General features: G+C 38.0%; 1 protein-coding gene across 1 annotated transcript in view; it reads left to right on the forward strand.

Annotated features, from left to right (window-relative positions):
- LOC123703959 (mucin-17-like) overlaps positions 1-14,631 on the forward strand; it is a 56,334-nt gene that overhangs the window by 29,030 nt on the left and 12,673 nt on the right. The window contains exons 13-16 of the mRNA XM_045652174.1: positions 1,015-3,403; positions 6,589-10,443; positions 11,387-13,883; positions 13,944-14,508. Coding sequence (XP_045508130.1) covers positions 1,015-3,403; positions 6,589-10,443; positions 11,387-13,883; positions 13,944-14,508 — 9,306 coding nt within the window. The remainder of the gene's footprint in view (positions 1-1,014; positions 3,404-6,588; positions 10,444-11,386; positions 13,884-13,943; positions 14,509-14,631) is intronic.

The raw sequence follows: 14,631 nt of genomic DNA on the forward strand, positions 1-14,631 counted from the left end.
CCGTTCCTAGTGATAACGACAATGTAATAAAGTCGTAGCAATGGATTGCATGCCTGTTAAGCTTTGAGTTGGCTCATAGGATTAGCCTTGGATTTATCCATATCTACTATTAATAATATTCACTTGTAACCTTGTAATAAAAACACATTAAAAATGAAACAAAATAAAAATATCTATATAAAAGAGAGGGTATTTGATATATTTAGTCAATATCAAATAATCACAAAAGTAATATTAACGATACGAGTAAAGCCGAACGGTAAATCCGTTAAAATCTGCTTTACTCACAGTATTAGAAATTCAAATATTCATTAGTATATATTGCATTACTTATAAAATATTTCAAAAGAAAAGTTACTATTTCACGTAAAATGTAACGGTTGTATCGTTAATTTTAAATATCTAACATGCTATTAAGTATTTAAAGCATATTGAAAAATAAACTATTGCTGAAGGATTCACTAAAAGACCTCAGCATTTTAAATAAAGTCCAACGGATATACCGTCGATTTAAAAGATTTTTGCTCATTTTTAAGTAAAATGTCATTACAATAGATGTAAAAATAACTCACTGTACCGATCCGACGGGATACACTTTTTCACACTTTTAGCACTTGCAATATGCAATACTTAATACTTAATAGCACCAAGGTTGTAGTCTTGTAGACAACCTTCTCGCGGCGGAAGCTAGACGCCAATGAAGAAGATCTAGCGCCTGCACATTATCGTGCGCCGGCCGCGCCACCTGGTGGGAGGTATGCCGTGTGCGAGAGAGATAGCATATATACAACGAGAAAGAGAGGGAAAATAGGCGGAAAAAGCTAGGTACCTTCTCAATAAGTAAGCTTCAAATTACGGTCAAGTGTTTAATATTAAGATTTAAGTTAATTTGAATTGAATGTGCATTGTGCATCATATTATTAATGAAGACCTTTTTAAAAAGTGAAAAAAATATAACTTATACGTACGATAATCTTAATCACATAAGATAAACGATTATTATTTCTATTTCAGCGTTGTGATTGGCCACACATATCAGAATGTGTTCCCGGTGGTGGAACAACAACAACAACGACTACTGTTGCACAAACAACAACAACAACATCAACTACTGAAAATGATGGTGAAACCAGTACGCAAAAACCAATAACAACAACACGCGTTCCAACTACAACTGACTACGTTATAACAACAGTGGATGATGGAGAAGCAACAACTCGCGTTCCAACAACAACTGAATATGTTACAACAACAGTAGATGATGTTGCTTCAACAACACGCGTTCCAACAACAACTGAATACGTTACAGCAACGGTAGATGATGTTGCTTCAACCACACGTATTCCAACAACAACAGACTACGTTACAACAACAGTAGACGATGTGGCTTCAACAACACGCATTCCAACAACAACAGACTACGTTTCAACAACAGTAGACGATGTGGCTTCAACAACACGCATTCCAACAACAACAGACTACGTTTCAACAACAGTGGATGGTGGAGAAGCAACAACACGCGTTCCAACAACTGAATACGTAACAACAACAGTAGATGATGTGACTTCAACAACACATATTCCAACCACAACTGACTACGTTACAACAACAGTGGATGGTGGAGAAGAAACAACACGCGTCCCAACAACAACTGAATACGTAACAACAACAGTAGATGATGTTGCTTCAACAACACGCGTTCCAACAACAACCCAATACGAAACAACAACAGTAGATAATGTTGCTTCAACCACACGTATTCCAACAACAACAGACTACGTTACAACAACAGTGGATGGTGGAGAAGCAACAACACGCGTTTCAACAACAACTGAATACGTTACAACAACGGATAGTGGAGAAGCAACACGCGTTCCAACAACAACTGAATACGTTACAACAACGGATAGTGGAGAAGCAACACGCGTTCCAACAACAACTGAATACGTAACAACAACAGAAGATGATGTTGCTTCAACAACACGCGTTCCTACAACAACTGAATACGTTACAACAACAGTAGACTATGTGACTTCAACCACACGTATTCCAACAACAACTGAATACGTTACAACAACAGTGGATGGTGGAGAAGAAACAACACGCGTTCCAACAACAACTGAATACGAAACAACAACAGTAGATAATGTTGCTTCAACCACAAGTATTCCAACAACAACAGACTACGTTACAACAACAGTGGATGGTGGAGAAGCAACAACACGCGTTCCAACAACAACTGAATACGTAACAGCAACAGTAGATGATGTTGCTTCAACAACACGCGTTCCAACAACAACTGAATACGTTACAACAACGGATAGTGGAGAAGCAACAACACGCGTTCCAACAACAACTGAATACGTAACAACAACAGAAGATGATGTTGCTTCAACAACACACGTTCCAACAACAACTGAATACGTTACAACAACAGTAGACTATGTGACTTCAACCACACGTATTCCAACAACAACTGAATACGTTACAACAACAGTGGATGGTGGAGAAGAAACAACAAGCGTTCCAACAACAACTGAATACGTAACAACAACAGTAGATGATGTTGCTTCAACCACACGTATTCCAACAACAACAGACTACGTTTCAACAACAGTGGATGGTGGAGAAGCAACAACACGCGTTCCAACAACAACTGACTACGTTACAACAACAGTGGATGGTGAAGAAGCAACAACACGCGTTCCTACAACAACTGACTACGTTTCAACAACAGTAGATGATTTGGCTTCAACAACACGCGTTCCAACAACAACAGAATACGTAACAACAACAGTAGATGATGTTGCTTCAACCACACGCATTCCAACAACAACAGACTACGTTACAACAACAGTAGACGATGTGGCTTCAACCACACGTATTCCAACAACAACAGACTACGTTACAACAACAGTAGACGATGTGGCTTCAACAACACGCGTTCCAACAACAGTAGATGATGTTGCTTCAACAACAGTAGATGATGTTGCTTCAACAACACGCGTTCCAACAACAACTGAATACGTTACAACAACAGTGGATAGTGGAGAAGCAACAACACGCGTTCCAACAACAACTGAATACGTAACAACGACAGAAGATGATGTTGCTTCAACAACACGCGTTCCAACAACAACTGAATACGTTACAACAACAGTAGATGATGTTGCTACAACCACACGTATTCCAACAACTGACTACGTTACAACAACAGAAGATAATGTTGCTTCAACAACACGCGTTCCAACAACAACTGAATACGTTACAACAACAGTAGATGATGTTGCTTCAACAACACGCATTCCAACAACAACTGACTACGTTTCAACAACAGTAGATGATGTTGCTTCAACAACACGCATTCCAACAACAACTGAATACGTTACAACTACAGATGACGGTAAGCAAACAGTTATTTTGTTAATTAATTCCTAAGTTCCTTTCTTGGAGTATTTTGCAATCAAAGTTTGCAAAAAAAAAAAAAAAACATGAACAGGATGAACACACTAATTAAATCCCTTAATTATACTGTTGAAAAATTATTTTGAAAATGATAAGTTAAATTATATGTCGCGGTGTCAAGATAAATTAGATAAACAATAGTTGATAGGCAGTTTTTATTTTTTTGAGAGGATATAATAAACGTCAATGCATACTTTAATAGCAGGCACTATGATGTAGTCCCTAGACGCAAATGCAGCATGACATGCGTTACTCGGTGACTCGGTGTCATGTATGAATAATCGTTTGGATCGGTAATAATTAAAATGAATGACATTAATTATACTAAGTACGTGCTGGTAGCTGATTGATGAAGCTTACTTTTTTTTTATGCGCAAGTATGACTGACTCCAGATGTTCGTTTAGGTCAGTGCATGTCATGCAAAAGACAAATACTCAGGCTGGACGCATACTGTATCAAATGCATGATTTGATAGTATTGGTTACTCATGTAACATGACAACGTAAACGCATGTCATGCTTTAAACACCGTCTAGGCAGGCCGAGACAAATGACAGAAAATAAAATAACGCTTAGGAATTTAATCTGCTATCGCTAATTAATGAATTAATGCTAAATTAAATCATACCTTAAGCGATTGTTTCAACCAAGCTATAAGTCAAGGACGTTTTCCGGATTCGTTGAAAATAGCGAAGGTAACTCCTATCTATAAGAGTGGTTCAAAATTTGAACCTGGTAACTATAGGCCAATTTCGGTGTTGCCAGTGTTGTCAAAAATATTAGAGAAAATTTTACACACGAGATTAGAAAAATATTTAGACTCATTTAATTTTATTTCAGTGCGTCAATACGGTTTTAAGCCAAAAAGTAACACTCTGTCAGCGACTATAGACCTGACTACTAAAATAAAACAGAACATTGACGCAAAAAATTTAGTTTTGGGAGTATTTATTGACCTACAAAAGGCCTTCGATACCGTTTCTCACGAACTTTTAATAAAGAAATTAGCATCCATTAACATTACTGGTAAAGCACTAGACATGCTGAAATCATATTTAAAAAATCGATCACAAATCGTTAAAATAGATAACTACAATAGCATTCCCTTACCAATTACGTGTGGCATACCACAAGGTTCGATTTTAGGCCCATTGCTTTTTTTAATTTATATTAATAATTTACAAGATTTAAAACTAAATGGTCATCTAACACTTTATGCGGATGACACCTGTCTGTTTTATTTTGGTCCCTCTATACATGACATGATAAAGCAAGCACAAAATGATTTAAATAAATTAAATAAATGGTTTCAATACAATCTACTAACAATAAATATATCTAAAACGTGTTATATTAAATTCAAAGCTCAGAACAAAATTATTCCACCACACGCTCCACTTAAAATTAATGGTGTTGTATTAGAACATAAAACCCACGAGAAATACCTAGGTTTGCGAATCGACAGCTCTCTAAAATGGAATTATCACATCGACCACCTAAAAAATAAATTATCAGCACTTCTTAGATCTCTGCGTAATATCACTTCTTGCATTCCTCATAAATTACGCCACACCATCTACAACACGTTAGTCAAACCTCACATAAATGTATTTAATAGAAGTATGGGGTAGCGCTTACAAAAATAAATTAGCGCCACTACAAATTTTACAAAATAAAATTATTAAAACCATTTTTAAATATCCTTTTTTAACTTCTACAAATAAAATCTACGACGATACTAAAATAATGAATTTAAAACAATTATACTTTTATAATACGTGTATGTTCATCCACAAAGCGCTACATAAAAACATAAATACAAATATAATATTCTCAACATCAAATCGCCATTATCCTAATAGACGAGCTAGCTATCTTGCCCTCCCGAAGATCCGAACGAATTATGGAAGGCGAACGGCAACATACGAAGGAGCACGTTTCTATAACGGATTGCCAAGCAAATTAAAAAGTGTAAACTCATTCATTGTATTCAAAAAACAATTAGCGAAACACATCCTGGAAGACCACACGCTCAAACTTTGAATGCAATGAATGAGTACCTAACCTAAACTTATGTTTATAGTAGGTATGTAACTTACTCTAAATTTTTATCTAACGAATGATATTTTTTATAAATACCTATGTTTAAAATTTAAGTTTCTCATGTAAGTGACTTTATGTCTTAATGGGAATAAATGTCTTTAAACCTTAAACCATAATCTCATGACATTTTAGTAATGCTTCGGTCACACTACTAGCGAGGACGACGACCACGACCAAAATTTCCCATCCAGACAAAATTTGTTCAAAATAAAATATAAAATTTCCCGTCATACTGGTACTCGGAATAAAAAATCAAGGTTAAGTAATTATTGAAAATAGGTTTTTTTTTGCGATTTTCGCCGAGACGGTAAGTTAATCATGAAAAGTCAAAAGCGCAAGGACATTTTTTTTACCTCTGATTTCGAATGATATTTTTTCAAAAAATTTTCAAATTTCCAGTTGGATGGGAGATTTCATCTAATGTGACCAATGACTATCCAGTAACAAAACGTCAGATCTATCGATATTGGATACTATTTTATTAGTGCTTCTGCCATTTGTTGGAGGCAGTATATCCATACTATAAGTGCTGATTTACACAGGGTCAGTAGACAAGTCAGTCGCGGCGCCGAATTTCGGCGCCGAATTTTGACTTTAACTGTTTACATAGACTTCAAGCCTCTGTACTGACTTCAAATCTGTTTACACAGGGTTTTTTTTGGGTCAGCACTGATTTGCCTCTAATTTGTAGTCAGTTACTGACCCTGTGTAAATCAGCACTAACACACAGTACTATAATCCATACTAATATAATAAATGCGAAAGTAACTCTGTCTGTCTGTCTGTTACTCAATCACGCCTAAACTACTGAACCAAGTACTACGGGAACATGACGCAATCCCGGAAATCCTACCGGAACGGGAACTATGCGGGTTTTTCTTTGACTGACTGGAAAATAAAATAATCCTACAATTCCGTGTGACTGTTGATATAAACTAAATTTACTAAGTAAATTAAAACATCCTATTTTATGTACAAAATTGAAAATAATTTCTACAAATAAATTTTTAATTGTTTCAGTCGATGGTGGATCGTCTACAACAAGAATTCCAACAACTGACTCAATTACAACAACAATTGATGATGAGCAGTTGACAACTCAAGTCCCTACAACAACAGACTACATTACAACAACACTGGACGGTGAGCAATCAACAACACGTGTTCCTACAACAACAGACTACATAACAACAATAACTGATGGAGAAGCATCAACAACACGCATTCCCACTACAACAGAATACACTGCCACAACTGTTGATGATATTGTTTCAACAACACGCATTCCAACAACAACTGAGTACACTACAACAACAGTAGATGATGCGGCTTCAACAACACGCATTCCAACAACAACTGACTACGTAACAACAACAGTAGATGATGTGGCTTCAACAACACGCATTCCAACCACAACTGACTACGTTACAACAACAGTGGATGGTGGAGAAGCAACAACACGCGTTCCAACAACACGCGTTCCAACAACAACTGAATACGTAACATCAACAGTAGATGATGTTGCTTCAACAACACGCATTCCAACAACAACTGAATACGTTACAACAACAGTAAATAATGTTGCTTCAACCACACGTATTCCAACAACAACAGACTACGTTTCAACAACAGTGGATGGTGGAGAAGCAACAACACGTGTTCCAACAACAACTGAATACGTAACAACAACAGTAGATGATGTTGCTTCAACCACACGTATTCCAACAACAACAGACTACGTTTCAACAACAGTGGATGATGGACAAGCAACAACACGCGTTCCAACAACAACTGAATACGTAACAACAACAGTAGATGATGTTGCTTCAACAACACGCATTCCAACAACAACTGACTACGTTACAACAACAGTAAATGATGTTGCTTCAACAACACGCATTCCAACAACAACAGACTACGTTTCAACAACAGTAGATGATGTTTCTTCAACCACACGTATTCCAACAACAACTGAATACGTTACAACAACAGTGGAGGGTGGAGAAGCAACAACACGCGTTCCAACAACAACTGATTACGTAACAACAACAGTAGATGATGTTGCTTCAACCACACGTATTCCAACAACAACAGACTACGTTTCAACAACAGTGGATGGTGGAGAAGCAACAACACGCGTTCCAACAACAACTGAATACGTAACAACAACAGTAGATGATGTTGCTTCAACAACACGCATTCCAACAACAACTGACTACGTTTCAACAACAGTAGATGATGTTGCTTCAACCACACGTGTTCCAACAACAACAGACTACGTTACAACAACAGTAGACGATGTGGCTTCAACAACACGCATTCCAACAACAACTGAATACGTTACAACAACAGTGGATGGTGGAGAAGCAACAACACGCGTTCCAACAACAACTGAATACGTAACAACAACAGTAGATGATGTTGCTTCAACCACACGTATTCCAACAACAACAGACTACGTTTCAACAACAGTGGATGGTGGAGAAGCAACAACACGCGTTCCAATAACAACTGAATACGTAACAACAACAGTAGATGATGTTGCTTCAACAACACGCATTCCAACAACAACTGACTACGTTTCAACAACAGTAAATGATGTTGCTTCAACAACACGCATTCCAACAACAACAGACTACGTTTCAACAACAGTAGATGATGTGGCTTCAACAACACGTATTCCAGCCACAACTGACTACGTTACAACAACAGTGGATGGTGGAGAAGCAACAACACGCGTTCCAACAACAACTGAATACGTAACAACAATAGTAGATGATGTTGCTTCAACAACACGCATTCCAACAACAACTGACTACGTTTCAACAACAGTAGATGATGTTGCTTCAACCACACGTGTTCCAACAACAACAGACTACGTTACAACAACAGTAGACGATGTGGCTTCGACAACACGCATTCCAACAACAACAGACTACGTTACAACAACAGTAGACGATGTGGCTGCGACAACACGCATTCCAACAACAACAGACTACGTTTCAACAACAGTGGATGGTGGAGAAGCAACAACACGCGTTCCAACAACAAATCAATACGAAACAACAACAGTAGATGATGTGGCTTCAACAACACGTATTCCAACAACAACTGACTACGTTTCAACAACAGTAGATGATGTTGCTTCAACCACACGTATTCCAACAACAACTGAATACGTTACAACAACAGTAAATGAGGAATTATCAACAACACACGTTCCAACAACAACAGAATTCGTAACAACAACAGTCAATGATGAAGTATCAACAACACGCGTTCCAACAACAACAGACTACGTTGCAACAACAGTCAATGATGAAGCATCAACAACACGCCTTCCAACAACAACTGAATACGTTACAACAACAGTAGATTATGTGACTGCAACAACACGTATTCCAACCACAACTGACTACGTTACAACAACAGTGGATGGTGGAGAAGCAACAACACGCCTTCCAACAACAACTGAATACGTTACAACAACAGAAAATGATGTTGCTTCAACAACACGCCTTCCAACAACAACAGACTACGTCTCAACAACAGAAGATGATGTTGCTTCAACTATACGTATTCCAACAACAACTGAATACGTAACAACAACAGTAGATGATGTGACTTCAACAACACGCGTTCCAACAACAACTGAATACGTAACAACAACAGTAGATGATGCTGCTTCAACAACACGCATTCCAACAACAACTGAATACGTTACAACAACAGTAAATGATGTTGCTTCAACCACACGTATTCCAACAACAACAGACTACGTTTCAACAACAGTGGATGGTGGAGAAGCAACAACACGCGTTCCAACAACAACTGAATACGTAACAACAACAGTAGATGATGTTGCTACAACCACACGTATTCCAACAACAACAGACTACGTTTCAACAACAGTGGATGGTGGAGAAGCAACAACACGCGTTCCAACAACAACTGACTACGTTACAACAACAGTGGATGGTGAAGAAGCAACAACACACGTTCCAACAACAACTGAATACGTTACAACAACAGTAAATGATGTTGCTTCAACCACACGTATTCCAACAACAACAGACTACGTTTCAACAACAGTGGATGGTGGAGAAGCAACAACACGCGTTCCAACAACAACTGAATACGTAACAACAACAGTAGATGATGTTGCTACAACCACACGTATTCCAACAACAACAGACTACGTTTCAACAACAGTGGATGGTGGAGAAGCAACAACACGCGTTCCAACAACAACTGACTACGTTACAACAACAGTGGATGGTGAAGAAGCAACAACACACGTTCCTACAACAACTGACTACGTTTCAACAACAGTAGATGATTTGGCTTCAACAACACGCGTTCCAACAACAACAGAATACGTAACAACAACAGTAGATGATGTTGCTTCAACCACACGTGTTCCAACAACAACTGACTTCGTTACAACAACAGTAGACGATGTGGCTTTAACAACACACGTTCCAACAACAACTGACTACGTTTCAACAACAATTGATGGTGGAGAAGCAACAACACGCATTCCAACAACAACTGAATACGTTTCAACAACTGTACACGATGGAGCATCTACAACTCGGGTTCCAACAACAACTGACTATAGTACGACAACAGTAGATGATATTGCTTCAACAACACGAGTTCCAACAACAACTGAATACACAAAAACAACAGTCGACGATGTTGCAACGACTACACGCGTTCCAACAACTGAGTTCGTTACAACAACAGTCGATGATGTTGCTTCCACAACACGCGTTCCAACAACAACTGAATACGTTACAACACCTATCGATGATATTGCATCAACAACACGTTATCCAACAACAACAGACTACATAACAACAACAGAAGATGGTAAGCAGACAGTATTTTCACTAATAAATTCCTTAAATTTTATTATAATAATGTTCGAACAAGTAAAACTAATGATGCGCTGACTTGTTTTTTAACTAAACTGGGATCAATAATTACAATTATAACAAACGGTAATGAAGAGAAAAAAAGAATTAGGAAAAATCAAGAATTCTTCTGTACAAATCCTTTAGACACTTGTTATTTATCTGACATATTTGATGGTATCAACCATTTTCTTTTTGCACATAATCATATGTTACTGCCTAGTCTATTGGGCCATACCTAGGGCGCGGTACAATGGTCGCGGTCAAGCTATAGTGATTTGTACTAAGACGTATAAAACTATTTTGTCGATTCGATAAAATGCAATCATGTGTGTCGCCACAGTTTTCTGAACGAAAGATACTAGTAAAAGTTACGAAATATTTTGTGTCACCATTTTCAACGAAAAAAATCAAATCAAAATCACTAAATTGCGCATGATTACACAGAATACGTTTTACAAACGAAAATATAAATAATTTAAAGACAAAAAACACGCATCAAAATTGTAACCAAATTCATGTCATACTTGCAAGATAGAAAATAGGAAGTTTCTTGAATTTGCTACTTGCACGTAGTTTTTATGTCATTCCTTTCGATCCTAAATCTTAAGTTAAACGATCGTCCATGCATGAGTTGACACCACGTAACGCTTGACATGCATTACTTTCTAGGGATTACATCACTTTTAAAAAAGGCTACACTTAAAGTCTTGATTCATTGAATCTTGTAATACAAACAAAACTATCAAAACGAACTCTTAATTTGTAACGAAATATTCTCATGTTATTAAAATATAAGTGCAAAAATAAATTGAATTCAGTCATTTAAAATGATTATCATGATGATGATGTGTGATGATGAAACTGTTTCTAAAGTTATAAAATTATTATTATCACAGATGACAGTGCAGCATCAACAACTCGCGTTCCAATAACAACAGAGTTCGTTACAACAACAGTCAATGATGGAGTATCAACAACTCGCGTTCCAACAACAACTAACTTTGTTACAACAACAGTCAATGAGGAAGTATCAACAACACACGTTCCAACAACAACAGAATTCGTTACAACAACAGACAATGATGAAGTATCAACAACACGCGTTCCAACAACAACAGACTACGTTACAACAACAGTCAATGATGAAGTATCAACAACACGCGTTCCAACAACAACTGATTATATTAAAACAACAGTGAATGGTGGAGACCCAACAACGCGTGTTCCAACAACAACAGAGTTCGTTACAACAACAGAGTTCGTTACAACAACAGTCAATGATGAAGTATCAACAACCCGCGTTCCAACAACAACTGATTATATTACAACAACAGTGAATGGTGGAGACCCAACAACGCGTGTTCCAACAACAACAGACTATGTTACAACAACAGTCAATGATGAAGCATCAACAACACGCGTTCCAACAACATCTGATGATATTACAACAACAGTGAATGGTGGAGACCCAACAACACGTGTTCCAACAACAACAGAATTCGTTACAACAACAGACAATGATGAAGTATCAACAACACGCTTTCCAATAACAACAGAGTTCGTTACAACAACAGTCAATGATGAAGCATCAACAACACGCGTTCCGACAACAACTGATTATATTACAACAACAGTGAATGGTGGAGACCCAACAACGCGTGTTCCAACAACAACAGACTACGTTACAACAACAATCAATGATGATGCATCAACAACACGCGTTCCAACAACAACTGATTATATTACAACAACAGTGAATGGTGGAGACCCAACAACGCGTGTTCCAACAACAACAGACTACGTTACAACAACAGTCAATGATGAAGTATCAACAACACGCGTTCCAACAACAACTGATTATATTACAACAACAGTGAATGGTGGAGACCCAACAACGCGTGTTCCAACAACAACAGAGTTCGTTTCAACAACAGTCAATGATGAAGTATCAACAACACGCGTTCCAACAACAACAGACTACGTTACAACAACAGTCAATTATGAAGCATCAACAACACGCGTTCCATCAACAACTGATTATATTACAACAACAGTGAATGGTGGAGACCCAACAACGCGTGTTCCAACAACAACAGAATTCGTTACAACAACAGACAATGATGAAGTATCAACTACACGCGTTCCAACAACAACAGAGTTCGTTACAACAACAGTCAATGATGAAGCATCAACAACACGCGTTCCGACAACAACTGATTATATTACAACAACAGTGAATGGTGGAGACCCAACAACGCGTGTTCCAACAACAACAGACTACGTTACAACAACAATCAATGATGATGCATCAACAACACGCATTCCAACAACAACTGATTATATTACAACAACAGTGAATGGTGGAGACCCAACAACGCGTGTTCCAACAACAACAGACTATGTTACAACAACAGTCAATGATGAAGCATCAACAACACGCGTTCCAACAACATCTGATGATATTACAACAACAGTGAATGGTGGAGACCCAACAACACGTGTTCCAACAACAACAGAATTCGTTACAACAACAGACAATGATGAAGTATCAACAACACGCTTTCCAATAACAACAGAGTTCGTTACAACAACAGTCAATGATGAAGCATCAACAACACGCGTTCCGACAACAACTGATTATATTACAACAACAGTGAATGGTGGAGACCCAACAACGCGCGATCCGACAACAACTGATTATATTACAACAACAGTGAATGGTGGAGACCCAACAACGCGTGTTCCAACAACAACAGACTACGTTACAACAACAATCAATGATGAAGCATCAACAACACGCATTCCAACAACAACTGATTATATTACAACAACAGTGAATGGTAGAGACCCAACAACGCGTGTTCCAACAACAACAGACTACGTTACAACAACAGTCAATGATGAAGTATCAACAACACGCGTTCCAACAACAACTGATTATATTACAACAACAGTGAATGGTGGAGACCCAACAACGCGTGTTCCAACAACAACAGAGTTCGTTACAACAACAGTCAATGATGAAGTATCAACAACACGCGTTCCAACAACAACTGACTTTGTTACAACAGCAGTCAATGATGAAGTATCAACAACACGCGTTCCAACAACAACTGATAATATTACAACAACAGTGAATGGTGGAGACCCAACAACGCGTGTTCCAACAACAACAGACTACGTTACAACAACAGTCAATGATGAAGCATCAACAACACGCGTTCCATCAACAACTGATTATATTACAACAACAGTGAATGGTGGAGACCCAACAACGCGTGTTCCAACAACAACTGATTATATTACAACAACAGTGAATGGTGGAGACCCAACAACGCGTGTTCCAACAACAACAGACTACGTTACAACAACAATCAATGATGAAGCATCAACATCACGCATTCCAACAACAACTGATTATATTACAACAACAGTGAATGGTGGAGACCCAACAACACGCGTTCCAACAACAACTGATTATATTACAACAACAGTGAATGGTGGAGACCCAACAACGCGTGTTCCAACAACAACAGAGTTCGTTACAACAACAGTCAATGATGAAGTATCAACAACACGCGTTCCAACAACAACTGACTTTGTTACAACAGCAGTCAATGATGAAGTATCAACAACACGCGTTCCAACAACAACTGATTATATTACAACAACAGTGAATGGTGGAGACCCAACAACGCGTGTTCCAACAACAACAGACTACGTTACAACAACAGTCAATGATGAAGCATCAACAACACGCGTTCCATCAACAACTGATTATATTACAACAACAGTGAATGGTGGAGACCCAACAACGCGTGTTCCAACAACAACAGAATTCGTTACAACAACAGACAATGATGAAGTTTCAACAACACGCGTTCCAACAACAACAGAGTTCGTTACAACAACAGTCAATGATGAAGCATCAACAACACGCGTTCCGACAACAACTGATTATATTACAACAACAGTGAATGGTGGAGACCCAACAACGCGTGTTCCAACAACAACAGAGTTCGTTACAACAACAGTCAATGATGAAGTATCAACAACACGCGTTCCAACAACAACAGACTACGTTACAACAGCAGTCAATGATGAAGCATCAACAACACGCGTTCCATCAACAACTGATTAT

Source organism: Colias croceus, chromosome 28 (genome assembly GCF_905220415.1).
Source record: "Colias croceus chromosome 28, ilColCroc2.1".
NCBI classification, from domain to species: Eukaryota; Metazoa; Arthropoda; class Insecta; order Lepidoptera; family Pieridae; genus Colias; species Colias croceus.